This window comes from Nerophis ophidion, linkage group LG21 (genome assembly GCF_033978795.1).
Source record: "Nerophis ophidion isolate RoL-2023_Sa linkage group LG21, RoL_Noph_v1.0, whole genome shotgun sequence".
NCBI lineage: Eukaryota > Metazoa > Chordata > Actinopteri > Syngnathiformes > Syngnathidae > Nerophis > Nerophis ophidion.
In genome coordinates this window covers 15,221,839-15,244,338 of record NC_084631.1, presented here as the reverse complement: position 1 = coordinate 15,244,338, position 22,500 = coordinate 15,221,839, and the positions used below count along the sequence as shown (strand labels likewise).

The following is a 22,500-nucleotide window of genomic DNA, read 5'->3' as shown; positions in this document are numbered from 1 at the left end:
ATTGTATTGTACCATATGTCCCGGCATGAAATCTGCGTTCAAAAGACTCCGGCTTATTAGTGATTCCCAAAGCCCAAAAAAAAGTCTGCGGGCTATAGAGCATTTTCCGTTCGGGCTCCAGTACTCTGGAATGCCCTCCCGGTAACAGTTCGAGATGCCACCTCAGTAGAAGCATTTAAGTCTCACCTTAAAACTCATTTGTATACTCTAGCCTTTAAATAGACTCCCTTTTTAGACCAGTTGATCTGCCGTTTCTTTTCTTTTTCTCTTATGTCCCACTCTCCCTTGTGGAGGGGGTCCGGTCCGATCCGGTGGCCATGTACTGCTTGCCTGTGTATCAGCTGGGGACATCTCTGCGCTGCTGATTCGCCTCCGCTTGGGATGTTTTCCTGCTGGCTCCGCTGTGAACGGGACTCTCGCTGCTGTGTTGGATCCGCTTTGGACTGGACTCCCGCGACTGTGTTGGATCCATTATGGATTGAACTTTCACAGTATCATGTTAGACCCGCTCCACATCCATTGCTTTCATCCTCTCTAAGGTTCTCATAGTCATCATTGTCACCGACGTCCCACTGGGTGTGAGTTTTCCTTGCCCTTATGTGGGCCTACCGAGGATGTCGTAGTGGTTTGTGTTGTCGTTTGTGCAGCCCTTTGAGACACTAGGGATTCAGGCCTATATAAGTAAACATTGATTGATTGATTGATATATACATACATACATACATATATACATAGACATATGTATGTATGTAAGTATATATATATATATATATGTATATATATAATCGGAAAATTCTCCGTTGTATCAATTCCTAGATATGGTTGTAATTATACTAAATGCACTGGGCATAATAAACACAACATTATTAATATTGCTACTACGGATAATTTGATAAAAAATTCCCTAAAACAACACCTGTAATATAGATTTTTTAAACATAAGATCATTGTCTCCCAAAACATTGTTAGTTAATGATATCATCAGAGACAACAATCTTAACGTCATTGGTCTCAGCAAAACCTGGCTTAAACCAAACGACTTTTTTGCGCTAAATGAGGCATGTCCTCCTAACTTTACACATGCGCATATTGCCCGTCCCCTTAAAAGGGGTGGGGGGGTCGCAAGAATATACAACGAAAACTTTAACCTTAGTCCTAACATAAATAATAAATAGAAATCGTTTGAGGTGCTTACTATGAGGTCTGTCACACCGCTGCCTCTACACCTGGCTGTAATCTACCGCCCCCCAGGGCCCTATTCGGACTTTATCAATGAATTCTCAGAGTTCGTTGCTGATCTAGTGACGCACGCCGATAATATAATCATAATGGGGGACTTTAATATTCATATGAATACCCCATCGGACCCACCGTGCGTAGCGCTCCAGACTATAATTGACGCTGTGGTCTTACACAAATAATAAATGAACCCACGCATCGCAACGGTAATACGATAGACCTAGTGCTTGTCAGGGGTAGTACCATTTCCAAAGTTATGATACTCCCGTATACTAAAGTATTGTCCGATCATTACCTTATAAAATTCGAGGTTCAGACGCATGTTCGTCAAACTAACAATAATAATAACTGCTATAGCAGCCGCAACATTAATACGGCCACAACGACAACTCTTGCTGAACTACTGCCCTAGGTAATGGTACCATTCCCTAAGTATGTGGGCTCTATTGATAACCTCACTAACAACTTTAACGACGCCCTGCGTGAAACCATTGATAACATAGCACCGCTAAAGTTAAAAAAGGCTCCAAAAAATCGTACCCCGTGGTTTACAGAAGAAACTAGAGCTCAGAAATTATTATGTAAAAAGCTGGAACGCAAATGGCGCACGACTAAACTTGAGGTGCACCATCAAGCATGGAGTGATAGTTTAATAACTTATGAACGCATGCTTAACTTAGCTAAAGCTAAATATTACTCAGATCTCATCCACCGTAATAAAAACAATCCTAAATTTTTGTTTAGTACGGTAGCATCGCTAACCCAACAAGGGACCCCTTCCAGTAGCTCCACCCACTCAGCTAATGACTTTATGCAATTATTTAATAAGAAAATTGAAGTCATTAGAACGGAGATTAAAGACAATGCGTCCCAGCTACAACTGGGTTCTATTAACACAGATACGATTGTATATACGGCGGATACCGCCCTCCAAAATAGTTTCTCTCGTTTTGAGGAAATAACATTAGAGGAATTGTTACAACGTGTAAATGGATTAAAATAAACAACATGTTTACTTGACCCACTTCCTGGAAAACTTATCAAGGAGCTCTTTGTATTATTAGGTCCATCAGTGCTAAATATTATAAACTTATCACTTTCCTCGGGCACTGTTCCCCTAGCATTCAAAAAAGCAGTTATTCATCCTCTTCTTAAAAGACCTAACCTCGATCCTGACCTCATGGTAAACTACCGACCGGTGTCTCACCTTCCCTTTATTTCCAAAATCCTCGAAAAAATTGTTGCGGAGCAGTTAAATGAACACTTAGCGTCTAACAATCTATGTGAAACCTTTCAATACGGTTTCAGGGCAAATCACTCTACTGAGACAGCCCTCGCAAAAATGACTAATGATCTATTGCTAACGATGGATTCTGATGCGTCATCTATGTTGCTGCTCCTCGATCTTAGCGCTGCTTTTGATACCGTCGATCATAATATTTTATTAGAACGTATCAAAACACGAATTGGTATGTCAGACTTAGCCCTATCTTGGTTTTACTTTTATCTTACTGATAGGATGCAGTGCGTCTCCCATAACAATGTGACCCCGGACTACGCTAAGGTAACGTGTGGTGTTCCCCAGGGTTCGGTCCTTGGCCTTGTGTTACGATATGGTGGGCGCATTGTGATGCGCGGAGGTGTCGGCCCCAAAATGCCAAAGACGGGAGCAAGCAGGACTGGAGGTAGGAACCAGATTTAATAATAAAACACAACAAAACACTTGACAAAGGAAAAGAAAAGGCGTGCCACCGCACGGTAAGCTAAATGCTACTTGTAGCAAGGGTAGAGTTCAAAAGTCCGAAAGCAGCGCGAGCCGAGCGCGCGGAAAGCTAAGCTAGAACTTAGCAGAGTGAAAACAATGAGGATAAGCAATCGTAACTTGTTGCGTGAGCAAACGAAACAGCCAGGCTGAACTAGGGTAACAGGTGGGCTTAAATACAGAGAACGTAATAACAAACCGGTGTGTAGACGGAGCGTGCAGGAGGAGCAAATTAAGTTGTCATGGTGATGAATGTAAATAAGGAAGTGCGCTAACAAACGGGATCGGTAGAGTCCAAAACATGATCAAAACATAGTAGGACAATACAAAAAAGACAAACATGCTAGAGATGTGTGATCCGGAAGCCAGATCACAACACCTTGCACTCTTCAGCATCTACATGCTGCCGCTAGGTGACATCATACGCAAATACGGTGTTAGCTTTCACTGTTATGCTGATGACACCCAACTCTACATGCCCCTAAAGCTGACCAACACGCCGGACTGTAGTCAGCTGGAGGCATGTCTTAATGAAATTAAACAATGGATGTCCGCTAACTTTTTGCAACTCAACGCCAAAAAATGGAAATGCTGATTATCGGTCCTGCTAGACACCGACCTCTATTTAATAATACAACTCTAACATTTGACAACAAAACAATTAAACAAGGCGACACGGTAAAGAATCTGGCTATTATCTCTGACCCAACTCTCTCCTTTGATTCACACATTAAAAGCATTACTAAAACGGCCTTCTTTTATCTCCGTAATATCGCTAAAATTCGCTCCATTCTGTCCACTAAAGACGCTGAGATCATTATCCATGCGTTTGTTACGTCTCGCCTCGATTACTGTAACGTATTATTTTCGAGTCTCCCCATGTCTAGCATTAAAAGATTACAGTTGGTACAAAATGCGGTTGCTAGACTTTTGACAAGAACAAGAAATTTTGATCACATTACGCCTGTACTGGCTCACCTGCACTGGCTTCCTGTGCACTTAAGATGTGACTTTAAGATTTTACTACTTATGTATAAAATACTACACGGTCTAGTTCCATCCTATCTTGCTGATTGTATTGTAAAATATGTCGCGGCAAGAATCAATCAATCAATCAATGTTTATTTATATAGCCCTAAATCACAAATGTCTCAAACGACTGTACAAACCATTACGACTACGACATCCTCGGAAGAACCCACAAAAGGGCAAGGAAAACTCACACCCAGTGGGCAGGGAGAATTCTCATCCAGTAGGACGCCAGTGACAATGCTGACTATGAGAAACCTTGGAGAGGACCTCAGATGTGGGCAACCCCCCCCCCAGGGGACCGAAAGCAATGGATGTCGAGCGGGTCTAACATGATACTGAGTTCAATCCATAGTGGCTCCAACACAGCCGCGAGAGTTCAGTTCAAAGCGGATCCAAGACAGCAGCGACAGTCCCGTCCACAGGAACCATCCCAAGCGGAGGCGGATCAGCAGCGTAGAGATGTCCCCAACCGATACACAGGCGAGCGGTCCATCCTGGGTCTCGACTCTAGACAGCCAGTATTTCATCCATGGTCATCGAACCGGACCCCCTCCACAAGGGAGGGGGGATATAGGAGAAAAAAGAAAATAAGCGGCAGATCAACTGGTCTAAAAAAGGGAGTCTATTTAAAGGCTAGAGTATACAAATGAGTTTTAAGGTGAGACTTAAATGCTTCTACTGAGGTAGCATCTCGAACTGTTACGGGGAGGGCATTCCAGAGTACTGGAGCCCGAACGGAAAACGCTCTATAGCCCGCAGACTTTTTTTGGGCTTTAGGAATCATTAATAAGCCGGAGTCTTTTGAACGCAGATTTCTTGCCAGGACATATGGTACAATACAATCGGCAAGATAGGATGGAGGTAGACTGTGTAGTATTTTATACGTAAGTAGTAAAACCTTAAAGTCACATCTTAAGTGCACAGGAAGCCAGTGCAGGTGAGCCAGTACAGGCGTAATATGATCAAACTTTCTTGTTCTTGTCAAAAGTCTAGCAGCCGCATTTTGTACCAACTGTAATCTTTTAATGCTAGACATGGGGAGACCCGAAAATAATACGTTACAGTAATCGAGAAGAAATCTGCGTTCAAAGGACTCCGGCTTATTAGTGATTCCCAAAGCCCAAAAAAAGTCTGCGGGCTATAGAGCGTTTTCATGTCGGGCTCCAGTACTCTGGAATGCCCTCCCGGTAACAGTTAGAGATGCCACCTCAGTAGAAGCATTTAAGTCTCACCTTAAAACTCATTTGTATACTCTAGCCTTTAAATAGACTCCCTTTTTAGACCAGTTGATCTGCCGTTTCTTTTCTTTTTCTCCTATGTCCCACTCTCCCTTGTGGAGGGGGTCCGGTCCGATCCGGTGGCCATGTACTGCTTGCCTGTGTATCGGCTGGGGACATCTCTGCGCTGCTGATCCGCCTCCGCTTGGGATGTTTTCCTGCTGGCTCCGCTGTGAACGGGACTCTCACTGCTGTGTTGGATCCGCTTTGTACTGGACTCCCGCGACTGTGTTGGATCCATTATGGATTGAACTTTCACAGTATCATGTTAGACCCGCTCGACATCCATTGCTTTCGTCCTCTCCAAGGTTCTTAGTCATCATTGTCACCGACGTCCCACTGGGTGTGCGTTTTCCTTGCCCTTATGTGGGCCTACCGAGGATGTTGTAGTGGTTTGTGTTGTGGTTTGTGCAGCCCTTTGAGACACTAGTGATTTAGGGCTATATAAGTAAACATTGATTGATTGATTGATTGATATATATATACATACATATATACATACATACCTACATAAACCCACACACACACATGTATGTATATATATATATATATATATATATATATATATATAAGTAGTATTAACAATATAGTGCAATGTTTTATTGTTGTTAAGATCTTTTTGTACTCTTTAAAAAATGTTTAAAATGGCAAACTATTAAAAACAATGCTGGCGAGAATGCAGTACACTACGCAACTACAGTAATATGATAATTGTTAAATAAAAATGCCTCTCTGTCAGTGCAGATTTTATCAGTATCGTATCATATCATTATCAATAAAATGGTTGCATTTTTAAATCAGGTTAATCACGCTTTTGAATTTGGACTAATCACATAATGTGTGCTCAAAATAAATTGTGTACATGATGAATGTGAGATTATGTTTGCAAATAATTGCACGATTTAACCGTTTATTTTTGACAGCCCTAATTATTATTATATTATGTCATTATCATCTTTTTTAAGGAATCATTTTTGTATTGGACTTTATTAGATTGTGCTGTTATACACAATGTTGCTGCTCTAACTGTTAGTGTGCAAGAAGTTGAAAAGCCATAAACTTGAATGTGCGAGTGTGTGCGTGTGTGTGTGTTTGTGTGTGTGTGTGTGTGTGTGTGTGTGTGTGTGTGTGTGTGTGTGTGTGTGTGTGTGTGTGTGTGTGCGTGTGTGTGTGTGTGTGTGTGTGTGTGTGTGTGTGTGTGTGTGTTCTGGCATTGCTTACTTAATGGGGACATCGCTCCGTTTACACAGGCTCTGACGGTATGGGGACAAACAAAACAGGTCCCCTAAAGGGAAACCTTTTTAAAAATTAGTCAGATCCATTTTGAAGATGCCTAAGTGATTTTTAATCTTTGGCCTATAAAACATGTCTACTGGTGAGGTTGAGTTTTTCAAATATTGGTAAAAGAGAAAATTAATTTTCTTGAAAGTGAAACATTTGTTATCCTGACATCGATAGTCCTGTGATTCTGTATTGTATCAATCCTTAGTTAAAACTAATATATTTTTACAAAAACTAAATGTAGTTTAGTGTTCCTTAGGATGACATTTCCAGCATGATTATAAAACTTTAAACCTTAAAGTATGATTCACATTCAGAATGTTCCATCCTTCTATATATGCTAGTTGGAGTTGCAGACAACTTCATTACTGCTACATAGCAGTTTTCAGTCATGTCACAGAAGATGCAGGATTTGCTTTAACATTTAAGTGATGAAACTTCCTTTAAGATTGCAGCTGTAGTGCTGTATTCTGAGGATCATGTCATATTTCATTTCAAGTTTTTTTTTTTTTTTTTTTTTTTTAAATGGTCCTCAGTATCTTATGTGAAGAATGCTAAATTATTTAAATTTGGTCCCCCATGAACCATATTAACTTGTTTTCCCCAGGATCCCCAATAAAAATGTTTAGCACATTACTTCATCAATCCAGAGATTTAAAGGCCTACTGAAACCCACTACTACCCACCCGATAGTTTATACATCAATGATGAAATATTAACTTTGCAACACATGCCAATACGGCCTTTTTAGTTTACTAAATTGCAATTTTAAATTTCCTGGGAGTTTCGTCTTGAAAACGTTGTGTAATGATGACGTGTACGCAAGACGCCACAGGTTTTTAGGAAGTATGAGCGCTACGCACACACACAGCTAAATGTCATCTGCTTTAACGGCATAATTACACAGTATTTTGGAGATCTGTGTTGCTGAATCTTTTGCAATTTGTTCAATTAATATTGGAGAAGTCAAAGTAGCAAGATGGAGTTGGGAAGCTTTAGCCTTTAGCCACACAAACACACGGTGATTCCTTGTTTAAAATTCCTGGAGGTGCAAATTTACTATGGATCAGAGCGCGGTCAAGCAAACATTGAAACACGAGGGAATGTCAACCATCGGGTTTCGGTGAGAAAATTGTGATTAAAAAGTCGCTTCTTACCGGAGAAAAGCTGAGCTTGCACCGTCCATGAAGCTGCCGTCGACTCCCCTGAGACACTGTGCGTCAAGACGCCCGTGGACACACCCCTCCGACTATCAGGTACTATTTAACTCACTAAAACATTAGCAACACAATAGAAAGATCAGGGATTTCCCAGAATTATCCTGGTAAATGTGTCTAAAAACATCGGAATCCTTCCCAATGCAATCGCGTTTTTTTTTTTTTACTTTTTTTTTTTTTTTTTTCTAATCCGTCGCTCTCAAATACTCAAACACAAATCTTTCATCCTCGCTTAAATTAATGGGGAAATTGACGTTTTCTCGGTCCGAATAGCACTTTTTGTTGGAGGCTCCCATTAAAAACAATGTGAATATGTGAGGAGACCCCACACTTGCGAGGTCACCGTCTGCGACTTCCGGTAGAGGCAGGGCTTTTGTCTTAGCACCGAAAGTTGCAAACTTTATCGTGGATGTTCTCTACTAAATCCTTTCAGCAAAAATATGGCAATATCGCGAAATGATCAAGTATGACACATAGAATGGACCTGCTATCCCCGTTTAAATAAGAAAATCTAATTTCAGTAGGCCTTTAAAGACGTGTATGAGCTAACTGGGCAGTGGAAATTTCACTTAATTTTTTTATGCCTCCAAAACCTGTAGAAAGGGTGGTCCCCACAAGTCATGTCAAAAACTTGGTTCCCATTCCAAATGATAGCTAGTATGTGTGTGTGTGTGTGTGTATGTGTGTGTGTGTGAGTGTGTGCGTGCGTGCGTGCGTGCATGCATGCGTGTGTGTGTGTAAGGAAGCCCACCTGGCCCAACTCCTCACTCAAAGTGGTGGTCCGGGCCTTTGCTGCTGTGTTGCATTGGGAGCAGAACATTTGCTGGTCCCAGTTAATAAAGAAGCTGTGAGCCAGTCTGATCACCTCCACGCTGGTACAAAAGAAACAGGATCCGAAAACATGTCATTAAAGCCATCCGAAACAGAAATTAAAAGAAGAATATCCAAAAGATCAACAACTGGCGTGTGGAAACTATAAAATTACATGGGGGAGACTAGTCAGGATAGAGGGAAAGATGAATGCAGCAATGGTCAGAGACGTCCTGGATGTAAACCAACGCTTCCCATCTAATCTGATGGAGTTTGACAGGTGGTGCAGAGAGAAATGGACAAAAAGGAATGGCCAAAACTGTCCATAGATAGGGGGTGCCAAGCTTGGGGCATCGAATCTAAAAAGACTTGAGGCCGCAATTGCTGCCAAAAGGGCATAAACAAAGTATTTTACAGCAGATACATTTGAAAACTTAAAAAAAATAAACATTTAAATTGTAATTATGGGGTGTTGTCTGTAGAATTTTGAGGGAAAAAAATATACATTTTATAAAAATTTTGGAATAAGGCTGTAACATAATAAAATGTGGAAAAAATGAAGCGCTGTGAATACTCTCCGGATGCAATGCAAGCGCTTGTTTTGCGCACACCTGTGTTTGGATCTGCCCGTTTACTTTAGACTAAACCAGTGGTCGACAACCCGCGGCTCTGGAGCCGCATGCGGCTCTTTAGCGCCGCCCTAGTTGCTCTCTGGAGCTTTTTCAAAAATATATAAAAAATGGAAATGATGAGGGGGAAAAAACATATTTTTTGTTTTAATTTGGTTTCTGTAGGAGGACAAACATGACACAAACCTCCCTAATTGTTATAAAGCACACTGTTTATGTTGAACATGCTTCACTGATTTGAGTATTTGGCGAGCGCCGTTTTGTCCTACTAATTTTGGCGGTCCTTGAACTCACCTTAGTTTGTTTACATGTATGACTTTCTCTGACTTTCTAAGACGTTTAATGCCATTTCTTTTTCTGTCTCACTTTGTCCACCAAACTTATAACGTTGTGCATGAATGCACAAAGGTGAATTTTGTTGATGTTATTGACTTATGTGGAGTGTGCTAATCTGACCATGAATTAATATGAATTGATTAACGTGGACCCCGACTTAAACAAGTTGAAAAACTTATTCGGGTGTTACCATTTAGTGGTCAATTGTACGGAATATCTACTGAACTGTGCAATCTACTAATAAAAGTTTCAATCAATCAATCAGAAGACATATTTGGTCACTGTAAGACTGTAAGCTAATTGATGCTAACATGCTATTTAGGCTAGTTATATGTACATATTGCATTACTATGCCTCATTTGTAGCTATATTTGAGCTCATTTGGTTTACTTTAAGTCCTCTTAATTCAATCTATATCTCATGACACTATCTGTATGTAATATGGCTTTTAATTTTTTGCGGCTCCAGACGGATTTGTTTTTGTACTTTTGGTCCAATATGGCTCTTTCAACATTTTGGGTTGCCGAACCCTGGACTAAACAAACACACCAGCTGAGCAAACACACCAAACATGGTAAGTGTGTCAATGTTCCATGGTCTTGCATGCAGACTACCTCCTCACCTGACGTAGAGAGAGATGGGCACCAGAGTGTTGAGGATGATCACATAGGACCAGAAGGCGAAGAAAGCGGAGAAGACAACGCTGTCGACTGGAGGTTCCCACGATAGATAATTCTGAAACCGGGAACCAACCACTTGCTCCCACACTGCGTTGCCTATAGCTAAAAACATGCACATACACACCAGGAGGCCAAAGATCTGGCAAGACAAAGAGACAAGAGATCATGTCCTGAGGAGGTTATGAGATGTGAGAAAGAAAGGTGTGTCCTACCCAGAGGACCAACGTGTTCATCAGAATGTCGATGCTGGCGCGTTTAAACTTGGTGGGACCGCTGTTCTGCATCAGCTTGGTGTCCGGACCTGAGAAGCAAACAATTAGATTAGGGGTTTTTTTTCACCAATTTTGGCATTGCTCTAAAAAGTTTTGATGCAAATAAAGTATTAGATAGGCTGCATTGCTATTAGGTCAGGAGGTATCTGCAAGCCACAGCCGCCTGCTGCTGTTTTGCACGCACTAATACTCCATCAATGTGTCATAATCCGTGACCCGGATCATGTTTTGTTATTTTCTGTCAATTTTCGACTCCCTTAGTTCCTGTTTGTGGGTTTGTTTTAGTATGCATGGGGATTAATTGGGTTCACCTGCATCTGGTTAGTGGTCGGCACGCTCACCTGTTGTCGACCACCAATAAGAGAGCCATTTAGGATAGGATAGGATAGGTCTTTATTGTCATTGCACAAGTACAACGAAACTTTGTTTTCAGCACAAACCTGTTCAAGATTAGACAAAAAAACAGTGTACAGGGTTACAGAACCAGAACGCTGAAGGGTCGCCATAAGGTGCCCCGTAAAAGATGGGAAAAAGGTCAACGCTGGGGAAAAAATACAATCTAGACTGGGCTCCTAAGGGGGCCCAGTCTGGAGTGGGAAAAAAAACCTCCATAGCAAAGCACATATACATATTACAACATACATCTCGAGATATTTCGCAACAGAGGGAAGGTAGTTCAAGGTCATGGTGGTAGGCCGCAGCTCTCAGGCGTTGACCATCCATTCATCACCCCTACGGGATTTGCGTTAAGGGCGTTGGGTTGGGCTGGTGGGGGTGTGTATGTGTGGCGTATATTTTTTGTTGGTGTGTGTGTGTGTGTGTGTGTGTGTGTGTGTGTGTGTGTGTGTGTGTGTGTGTGTGTGTGTGTGTGTGTGTGTGTGTGTGTGTGTGTGTGTGTGTGTGTGTGTGTGTGTGTGTGTGAGTGTGTGTGTGTGTGTGTGTGTATGAGCCCGTAGTGTGTCTCTGTTCCGCGGCCTTGATGTATTGTGCAGTCGCTAGTCCAAAGTCAACAACAACAAGTGTGTGTCCATGAGAGACAAAAAGGGAGTTTGTTGTGTCTTCGCTGCGCTGTCCTTCGGGAGAGTCTCGAAGCCAGGGAAAAAATCCAAGTTAAAATGATTTGTATGCGGGTGAAAATAAAGTTTGCTTTTCACTCTAAATTGTCTATGACTGGTCCTCAAACCTGCGGAGTAGACAGTCCGATGTAATCCACAGTTCTTCCCGATCCTCCAATCATTTGTGGCAGCTTTGGGGTACTTTGAAGACTGCCAGCAACTTCCAATTTGTCGACAACGCTTACTCCAATCAGCAGATGTCCTGTTGTCATAATTCCGAATAGGTGGATATCTTCACGTCCTCGACAGAAAAGGGTCGCCAGGCATGCGGCCCTCCTTCTTCTCCCAAGAGTCCGTCCTGTATGCAGCAACAACCGCTTCGTCACGACAGCAGGTTCCCCAAACCCAAGATCTTGTCAATTTTGTTGAGGCCAGTTAAATAGTTCCAATGTTTAGATTTGGAGAGCAGTGCAAAAAGAGGCAACAAGAAAGTTAAGACAAGACAAAACAAAGAAGCAAGCAGGAGAGATAAGGGACAGGAAAGGGGAGCGTCCACCCTCGATGAGTGCCAGAGAGAAAAAAATGTATTCGCCTCTCTCGCCACACTCGTCCTGGCTTCTTTGTTTGCTGTCCGCAACAGGTTACGTTGATAGTTCTTGGCTTCTAATTTATGCTTCCAGTGCGAGTTTGTACCTTAGCTTCACGTGCGATCGGCATGTTTTCCGTTCTACTTGTTTTCTGTTTTTTGATAAGTGTTTTGAAGATTAAATCATGTTCCTAACGCACACTTTCATCCGGAGTTGGCCGTTTGCATCCCGGGGGAACGAACCTCGCAGTAAGCTGCAACCCCCTGTGCGTAACACAGTGTTGGTGCTAGGAGTTTTCAAAATGGGGTCCCATGGACCCCATCAAGTCATAAAGATGGGGTCCCACTGTACATGTTGGGGGTCCCACTTTTTCGTAACCGTTTCGAAAACAAATGATAAGTGTATGCATTATTCTGTTATATCTCACATTCTATATTGTGTTTTGGAAAAAGGTTGTCATATGTATAACTTAGTTCATTGAAAAAATAATACAAAATAAATCGCATTTTTATGCATCTTTCTAAATTTTCATGGATCTAAACCTTATCGCTGCCAGTATTTTTTTCTATATTTTTATTGTAATATTTTCAGAATGTGTTTGTTCTATTTTTGGCCAGAATAAGACAAAAAAAACAATCAGAAGTTATTTTTTTTGTTTTAATGCCATGATTTCAATAGTGTGGTCCGCGTGTGCACAGATTTTCCTCCATGCGGGCCCTGAGCTAAAATGAGTTTGACACCCCTGTATCAGGTTATATTAGTTATACTCATAATGGTAGTTTATACATTACATTTGTTTTGTTATTAAAATAAAGTTAAAATTAAGAAAATACATCTATAAAATATATTTTATACTCAAGAATAAACAAATGTCACAAAAAAAAAAAAAAACGACAAAACAGTATCTGCAACTACTTTCGGCAATTTGTATTTGTGCTTGAAGTTACCAATATCCTACAAAATGATTTAAAAATTTAAATTTAAACTCTAACACAATGTCTTCCTAAAGTCTTTTGACAAGGACCATTGTCATGTTGGCTAAAACCTTTTTCAAAACCCTCATGTAATGTCACAATCTATTGAGAGTGAACCCCAAGATGCAGAGATGGAAGGCGTAGCACAGGAAAACATGACTTTAATAGGAAACAGGAACCAGGAAACAGGAAACCATTCATTGAGCCCTGACTGGAGGGCGAGGCAGGCATAAATAGTGGCCGGCTGATTGACAACAAGTGTGTCCAGGCTGCCAATCAACAGCAGGGGAGGGTAAACAGCACTCAGGGAGCTAAGCAGGAAATTGAAGTAAAATAAGAGCATTGACAGGAAATAAACACCAACCAAGGAAACACAACCCGACGTGAATGTGACGGATTGTCACAGGTAAGCGATTTAGCTTATTAACTAGTCACGTTCTAGCATGATTTAGCACAAAATACTCAACTGCCTTTCATGCAATGTCTTACAAGAACGGTGAGATCTTAAATAACATATTTAGGAGATCAGTTTTACCATGTTTTTGCAATTTGATTAAAATGTCTATGTAGGAAATTATAAATAGCTTTTTTTTTCCATTACAGGCATAGCCTGCACCACGACGGGCTCCAGTGCCTGCACCATGACAGGTACCATTACTTGCTCCACGCCTACCACCAGTACCTGCACCATGCCAAGTGCTGCCAGTCATAGCTCCACGACGCCAAGTGCCACCAGTCGCAGCTCTACGACACCAAGTGCGGCCAGTCGCAGCTCCACGACGCCAAGTGCCGCCACTCGCAGCTCCACGACGCTAATTGCCGCCAGTAGAAGCTCCATGACGCCAAGTGCCGCCAGTCCCAGCTCCACGACGCTAATTGCCGCCAGTAGCAGCCCCATGACGCCAAGTGCCGCCAGTCCCAGCTCCAGGCCAAAACCCACGCAAAGCTTAGTCGCCTGCCACGACGACGTGTGCTGCTTCCATGCCTGCCACGATGACGATGACAATGAGGCGCGCTGCTTCCATGCCTGCCACGATGACGACGACGGTGACGCGCGCTGCTTCCATGTCTGCCACGATGACGATGACGACGACGACGCGTACTGCTTCCACGCCTGCCACGATGACGACGCGCCGGCCTCCTCGTTGGCCACAGATGTGGCCGCTACAGTACGTGGCCGTATGCCACGCCAAGGGCGTCGACCTGGTCGTCCACCACGCCAAGTGCACCGACCTCCTAGTCGGCCACGGATGTGGCCCTTCCCGGGTCGCCCACCTCGTCAGGTAGAGCGGTCCTCTACGCGTCGCCGCCACCTGACTCTGCCTCGGAGGATCCGGGGTCACTTGGGCTGGCGACCCTTCCCCATGTCCCTCTCCCGCCCTCCGATGACTCTTGATCCTGCTTCGTTTTTTGGTAATTTTTGAACATGTAGTATCTGTCCTTAACGAGGGCGGGGGCTCTGTCTTGTCTGTTGATCATGTTTTTGTTTGGCCATGTGCTGTTTGTTTTTGGACTCCATTAGTTCCGGTTTTATTACTCCATTGTTTTGTTTTCATGCCAAACCATTAGTTTTCACCTGTGCCTAGTTGCACCTGTTTCCAATCACCACAGTATTATTTAAGCCACAGTTGCCAGGTAGTCAGCCAGGAGACATCACCATCAACTCACCTTCCATCACCCTTGATCACTTTCTACAAACCCATGATTCCATACCAATAATCCATGCCCCTTGTCTCGGTCACAGTAAGTGTTTTTGTTATTCATGCCATAGTGCAAGTTTTTGTTTTTAGAGCCAAGTTTTTGTACCTCCTTTTTGTTTATTTCCCCTTTGAATTTGTAATATTTTTGAGTTAATATTAAAATATGTCCTTTCCTTCACGCCTTGCCAGCTCCAACTTTCCTTTGGATTCCGGGAAAACAAACCCCCAAAGTCCACGTTTTGACATAAATATTGTTTTTAATATTGTTGTGCACCACTTTGGAAACGTTTGCGTTGTTTAAATGTCCATCCATCCATTTTCTACCGCTTGTCCCTTTGATTGATTGGCAGCACTAAATTGGCCCGAGTGTGTGAATGTGAGTGTGAATGTTGTCTGTCTATCTGTGTTGGCCCTGCGATGACATGGTGACTTGTCCAGGGTGTACCCCGCCTTCCGCCCAATTGTAGCTGAGATAGGCTGGAGTGACCCAAAAGGGACAAGCGGTAGAAAATGGATGGATGTGCAGAACTTTGGAAACATTTGTGTTGTTTAAATGTGCTATACCAGTGGTTCTCAACCTTTTTTCAGTGATGTATGTGAACATGTTTTAATTCAAGTACCCCCTAATCTGAGCATTTTGGTTGAAAAAAAAGATAAAGAAGTATAATACAGCACTATGTCATCAGTTTCTGATTTATTAAATTGTATAGGAGTGCAAAATATTACTCATTCGTAGTGGTCTTTCTTGAACTATTTGGAAAAAAAGATATAAAAATAACTAAAAACTTGTTAAAAAATAAACAAGTAATTAAATTATAAATAAAGATTTCTACACATAGAAGTAATCATCAACTTAAAGTGCCCTCTTTGGGGATCGTAATAGAGATCCATCTGGATTCATGAACTTAATCCAAAACATTTCTTCACAAAAAAATGAATCTTTAACATCAATATTTATGGAACATGTCCACAAAAATCTAGCTGTCAACACTGAATATTGCATTGCTTCTCACAGTTTATGAACTTACATTCATTTTTTGTTTAAGTATTATTCAATAAATATATCTATTTGAATTTGTCTATTTTTAGAATATTTAAAAAAAATCTCACGTACCCCTTGGCATACCTTTAAGTACCCCAAGGGGGTACATGTACCCTCATTTGAGAACCACTGTGCTATACAAATAAAGTGGATTGGATTACTAGTCGTATAATAAGGCCATGCAAAAGAAGGCATTAATAAGTACTTAATAATGACTAATTAAGAGCCAATATGTTACTAATTTTCATGTTAATAAGCAACCCATTAATGTTGAATATGTTCCCCATACTAAAAAAATATATATTTTTCCCCCATCTTTTTCCATTTTTAATCCTTTTTAAAAAATGTTTCAGGGAGCCACTAGGGCGGCGCTATAGGAGCTGGTTGGTTGATCCCACAAATAGACAGTAGAACCTGATGTGATATCAGGTTGTCAATACAGAAGCTTTAGTTCAACTGTCATCACCGGTGTCTTCCATAATCCATCACACACCCATGCCGCCCTTCTGCCGTACACAACATAGTCCTAAATAATACTTAAATTTATGGCCGCGCAATTAAAATTTAATCACAAAAACATTTTATTTTTTTTTTTACCTGCAAAGATCACCAGGCCGAAGCAGGACTCAGTGTTGCGGAGCACACACCCTCGGAGGAGCATGTTCCGGTTGGTTAAAGTACACTTCATGGCTCTCCAGTACATAGTCCCATCAAAAAGATCCAGCTTGTTGTTGGGGGGCTCGCAGACCACCTTGCCTTCACATAAGAATGCTGCATTGATGTAAAATAATATCGGAAAGGCAGGACAAAAATAAAGCGTGTCAGAATTTCACCATCAAACGCTGCCAAGTTGTTGGGGTCTCCCAGCTCTGACGTCACCGAGACGGACTGGCGCACCTTCATGTTGGTCTCTCTGCAAGACACTGAACACATCTAAAAGCCAGTTCCCTTTCACCTTAATGACACGGTGCGTTCACTAACCCGTCCAGTTCTGCGGTCTCAATGTAACACAGCCCGTGAGGTTCACTGCTGGACAACAGCAGCAGGTCGGCCTGCAAACCCATAGAGATGCTACCTCAGTGGAAGCATTTAAGTCCCATCTTAAAACTCATTTGTATACTCTAGCCATTAAATAGACACCCTTTTAGACCAGTTGATCTGCCGCCTTTTTCTGCTCTGCACAGATTAGGTGACCGCAGATGAACCGCTAGCTGTTCAAAGTCTGGACATGGGGTGGACCACTCATATCTGCATCAGTTGGGGACGTCTCTGCGATGCTGACTTGTCTCCACTCTAGATCAGTGGTCCACAACCTTTTTGTAGCTGCGGACAGGTCAATGCTTGATAATTTGTCCAGCGGCCCGGCGGGTGGAGGTAGATCTTTTATTTATTTTTTTATTTTTTTTTTCTTCATAAAAAAGGGAGGTTTTTGTCATGAAAAGGGAAGTTTTTTTGGGTTGATGCACTAATTGTAAGTGTAAGGTATCTTGTGTTTTTTATGTTTATTTAATAATTTTTTAAAAATTATAAAAAATTGTTCTGCGGTACCAATCGAGCCACGGGGCTCTAGATCGGGGGTCACCAACACGGGTCACCAACGCGGGTCACCAACGCGGGTCACCAACGCGGGTCACCAACGCGGGTCACCAACGCGGTGCCCGCAGGCACCAGGTAGCCCGTAAGGACCAGATGAGTAGCCTGTTGGCCTGTTCTAAAAATAGCTCAAATAACAGCACTTACCAGTGAGCTGCCTCTATTTTTAAAATTGCAATTGTAATTGCAAGCTGGTCTCGCTTCGCTCGACATTTTTAATTCTAAGAGAGACAAAACTCAAATAGAATTTGAAAATCCACGAAAATATTTTAAAGACTTGGTTTTCACTTGTTTAAATAAATTCATTAATTTGTTTTTACTTTGCTTCTTATAACTTTCAGAAAGACAATTTTAGAGAAAAAATACAACCTTAAAAATTATTCTAGGATTTTTAAACACATATACCTTTTTACCTTTTAAATTCCTTCCTCTTCTTTCCTGACAATTTAAATCAATGTTCAAGTGTTTTGTTTTGTTTTTTGTAAAGAATAAAAAATACATTTTAATTTAATTCTTCATTTTAGCTTCTGTTTTTTCGACAAAGAATATTTGTGAAATATTTCTTCAAACTTATTATGATAAAAATTCAAAAAGATTATTTTGGAAAATCTAGAAAATATGTAGAATCAAATTTGAATCTTATTTCAAAGTCTTTTGAATTTCTTTTAGAATTTTTGTTCTGGAAAATCTAGAAGAAATAATGATTTGTCTTTGTTAGAAATATAGCTTGGTCCAATTTGTTATATATTCTAACAAAGTGCAAATTGGATTTTAACCAATTTAAAACATGTCTTTAAAATTCTGAGATTAATCTTAATCAGGAAAAATTACTCATGAGGTTCCATAAATTCTTATTTAAATTTTTTCAAAAAAATTTGAATTAGCTAGTTTTTGTCATCATTTTTTTTCGTTTGAATTTTGAATTTTAAACAGTCGAAATTGAAGATAAACTACGTTTCAAAATTTAATTTTCATTTTTTTCGTGTTTTTTCCTCCTTTAAACCGTTCAATTAAGTGTTTTTTTTATAATTTATTCTCTACAAAAAACCTTCCGTAAAGGAAAAAAAATGTATGACTGAATGACGGACAGAAATACCCATTTTTTTTAATATATATACATTTATTTATTAAATGTAAAGTGAGCAAATTGGCTATTTTTGGCAATTTATTTAATTGTGTATCAAACTGGTAGCCCTTCGCATTAATCAGTACCCAAGAAGTAGTTCTTGGTTTCAAAAAGGTTGGTGACCCTTGCTCTAGATGATCTACGGCTGGCCCCACTATGGACTGGACTCTCACACTACTAACTAGATCCACTATGGACTGGACTCTCACACTATTATGTTAGATCCACTATGGACTGGACTCTCACACTATTAACTAAATCCACTATGGACTGGACTCTTACACTATTATGTTAGATCCACTATGGAGTGGACTCTCACACTATTAACTAGATACACTATGGACTGGACTCTCACACTATTGTGTTAGATCCACTATGGACTGTACTCTCACACTATTAACTAGATCCACTATAGACTGGACTCTCACACTATTGGGTTGGATCCACTATGGACTGGACTCTCACACTATTAACTAAATCCACTCAACGTCCATTGCACCGGTCTTCCAGGATGGGGTCCCCACATTTGCAGTCCCCTTCAAGGTTTCTCATTGCAGCCCATTGAGTTGACTTTTTCCTTGCCCTGATGTGGGATCTGAGCCGAGGATGTCGTGGTGGCTTGTGCAGCCCTTTGAGACACTTGTGATTTAGGGCTTGGATGGGGGGGCGTGGCCTGCGGACCTGCAGCAAAGCGGGGTGTGCCAATTCCGGCTTTGAGGTCAGCAACAGGTGTGTAGATGGCCTACCTGGGCGTGCTTATCTAATTACTTGTCGCTCTGTTAAAGGCAGCAGCCGAGAAGGAGAAGGGAGTTGGTTGGAGCACGAGCAAGAGCGAGAGCGAGACTCGCATAAGAACATGGCTGAAAAGCACACAAAGAGACTCGTAGTGACAAATAAATCATTGTTCAGAATCATGGACGCAGCTGTCATGTCCGTGATTGGTAGACCGAAGAACCCGGAAGCGCAAGATTTCCACAGGGCTATATAAATATACTTTGACTGATTGATTGATAGATTTTAGCTCAGGGGCCGCATGCAGGAAAATCTGCGCACACGCAGGCCAGACTATTAAAATCCTGGCATTAAAACTAAGAAATGAAGACAACTTCAGATGGTTTCCTTAGTCTTACTTTGGCCCAAAATTTAATAAAAAAATTCTGAAAATATTACAATAAAAATATAGAAAAAAGTACAGGCAGCGGTAAAATTTAGATGCACGAAGGAAAGAAGAAAGTGAATGTATGTTTATAACTGAATACATTTACATATGTATGACAAATGATCCGTGGCCCGGATCATGTTTTTGTTATGTTCTGTTAGTTTTGGACTCCCTTAGTTCCTGTTTATGTGCACCCTTGTTTGTTACCATGGTTACTTTTTATTTCCACCTGTCTCTGATTAGTGTTTGCCCGCTCACCTGCATCCCGAGCACTAATCAGAGGCATTATTTAAGCTTGCCTTTGCCAGTCAGTCGGGCTGGCGTCATTCTGTCATGATGGTGTTTTCTCATCTTACTGCTTTCTCATCAAGTGCAGACGGCGTGGCATAATTTAATTCTCAAAATACCAAAGTAGTACAAACAAAACAAGGCGAAGACACAACGTGCTGATCGCACTTGGAGCTAATGTTACTTCTTAGCATGGACTAGGGCAGGGGTAGGGAAGCTATGGCTCTTGAACCAAATGTGGCTCTTTTGATGACTGCATCTGGCTCTCAGATAAACCTTAGCAGACATTGCTTAACACGATAAGTAATGAATAATTCCGCTGGTAATCACAGTTTTGATTGATTGATTGATTGATTGAGATTTTTATTAGTAGATTGCACAGAACAGTACATATTCCGCACAATTGACCACTAAATGGTAACACCCGAATAAGTTTTTCAACTTGTTTAAATATGTTCACATAAATCAATTCATGGTACGTGTTAAAAACAACTTTGAAAATATAAAATATTCTCATGGATTTTAATCCGTCCATCCGTTTTCTATCCCACCAGTTCAGGAAGTCGCATTAAGAAGTATTTGATTCATTATTGGTTAGCTTTAGAATAACAATGTTATTAAAAATAATAAGAGACTTATTATACTCTAAAAATGTTAGTGTTACTTAAAATTGCACACATTTAGTTGTATTCAGTGTTAAAAAAATATTATATGGCTCTCAGAAATACATTTTTAAATATTTGGCTTTCATGGCTCTCTCAGCCAAAAGGTTCCCGACCACTGGACTAGGGACAAGCAATACTCAGGTAACTGTGGTATGAAAAAAACAAGTCTTACGTAGCAGGTTGCATGAAGCAAACAATGACGCCAACCCGACTGACTGGCAGAGGCTAACTTAAATAATGCCTCAGATTAGTAATCGGGAAGCATGTAAGCGGGCGAACACTAATCAGAGACAGGTGCAATTAATAAGTAACCATGGTAACAAACAAGGGTGTACAAAAACATGAACTAAGGGAGTCGAAAACTAACAGAACAGAACATAACAAAAACATGATCCGGACAATGTTTTTTTAATAAATGAAGTAACGTTTCTAACAACCTTTTTCCAAAACACAATATAGAATGTGAGATATAACAGGATAATGCATACATTTATGATTTGTTTTCAAAACGCTTACACAAAAGTGGGACCCAGAAAATTTACTGTGGGACTTCATTTTTATGACTTGATGGGGTCCCTGGGACCCCATTTAGAAAATTCTTAGCGCCAACACTGATTGAGTATTGGTGCGTGCAAAACAGCAGCAGGCAGCTGTGGCCTGCGGGCTGGTTCTAATACTAATCAAATATTATCCCAGGGGCCATAGATCATTAATTTCTGGGCCGCGGGGGTGTATAATGTAGCCAGGAATAGTTAGGGATGCATGGGATTTGGGGTATTTGTTCTGTTCTGTTTATGTTGTGTTACAGTGAGGATCGATGTTCTCCCGAAATGTGTTTGTCATTCTTGTTTGGTGTGGGTTCCCAGTGTGGCGCATATTAGTATGAGTGTTAAAATAGTTTATATTACAACCTTCAGTGTGACCTGTATGGCTGTTGAACAACAATGCCTTGCAGCCCTATAAGTATACCTGCGGGAGCTACCTACAACATATTACTGGGCTGGCAAGCCGTTTGTAAATGTTGAAGAAGGCGTCAGAGGTGGTGCCTTCATAGCACGCCGTTATTATTGTTGTTAGGGCGAAAACAGCAGATATTCGCGAGAATAGTTGCTTTAAGGAATCGGGAAACTCCCGGAAAGTTTGGGAGGATTGGCAAGTGTAATGCTGTTAAGCTGCGTTCATATAAAACACGCTGGCCGCACCAACATTCAATTTTCGTATCAAGGTGCAAGCCGCGTGCCTGAGATCCCTGGCTTATACATAGCACAAAGCAAAAAATAAAACTCTTTATGCAGTGTGTGGAGAGACGGAGCCGACGAGCCGACAGCAGGATAGGACACCCAGCGGTCCTACCCAAGATGGCGGCCAGGAGGCAGAGCATGCAGCGGAGCAATGAGGCAGGGCGCACTTGGAGCAACGCTGCAGCAATCCGGGTCAGGTGCATAAACGACACACCTGCTCTCAATCCCTGCATATTCTGCTGCATTTTAAAAGGGGAGAAGGAGGAGCAATCGAGGCAGAAGTAGGAGAAGAAACCACAGTGACAACAGACGACGACAGTGACCAGGAGAGAGATGAGCCCCCGTGGAAGATGCAGCCACCGGCCACCGAAAAGCGAGCCGAGACGCGCAGGAAGAAAGGTCGCGCTGGAAATTGCCGCGACCGACTGGCACCAAAACGTGTTGGTTGAAATAATAAACGAGAGTCAAACCTGCTACCATGCGTCATGTATCGATGGTCCATGCTACCCACAAGATGACGGCTGGAGACCTGTCA

General features: G+C 41.5%; 1 protein-coding gene across 1 annotated transcript in view; it reads right to left on the bottom strand.

Annotated features, from left to right (window-relative positions):
- The window catches only part of atp8b2 (ATPase phospholipid transporting 8B2), a 110,096-nt gene that overhangs the window by 77,816 nt on the left and 9,780 nt on the right, over window positions 1–22,500 (bottom strand). The window contains exons 7-12 of the mRNA XM_061882845.1: window positions 16,875–16,945; window positions 16,727–16,806; window positions 16,491–16,649; window positions 10,476–10,564; window positions 10,206–10,402; window positions 8,560–8,680 (exon numbers count right to left, since the gene is read on the bottom strand). Of these exons, the coding sequence (XP_061738829.1) occupies window positions 8,560–8,680; window positions 10,206–10,402; window positions 10,476–10,564; window positions 16,491–16,649; window positions 16,727–16,806; window positions 16,875–16,945 (717 nt within the window). The remainder of the gene's footprint in view (window positions 1–8,559; window positions 8,681–10,205; window positions 10,403–10,475; window positions 10,565–16,490; window positions 16,650–16,726; window positions 16,807–16,874; window positions 16,946–22,500) is intronic.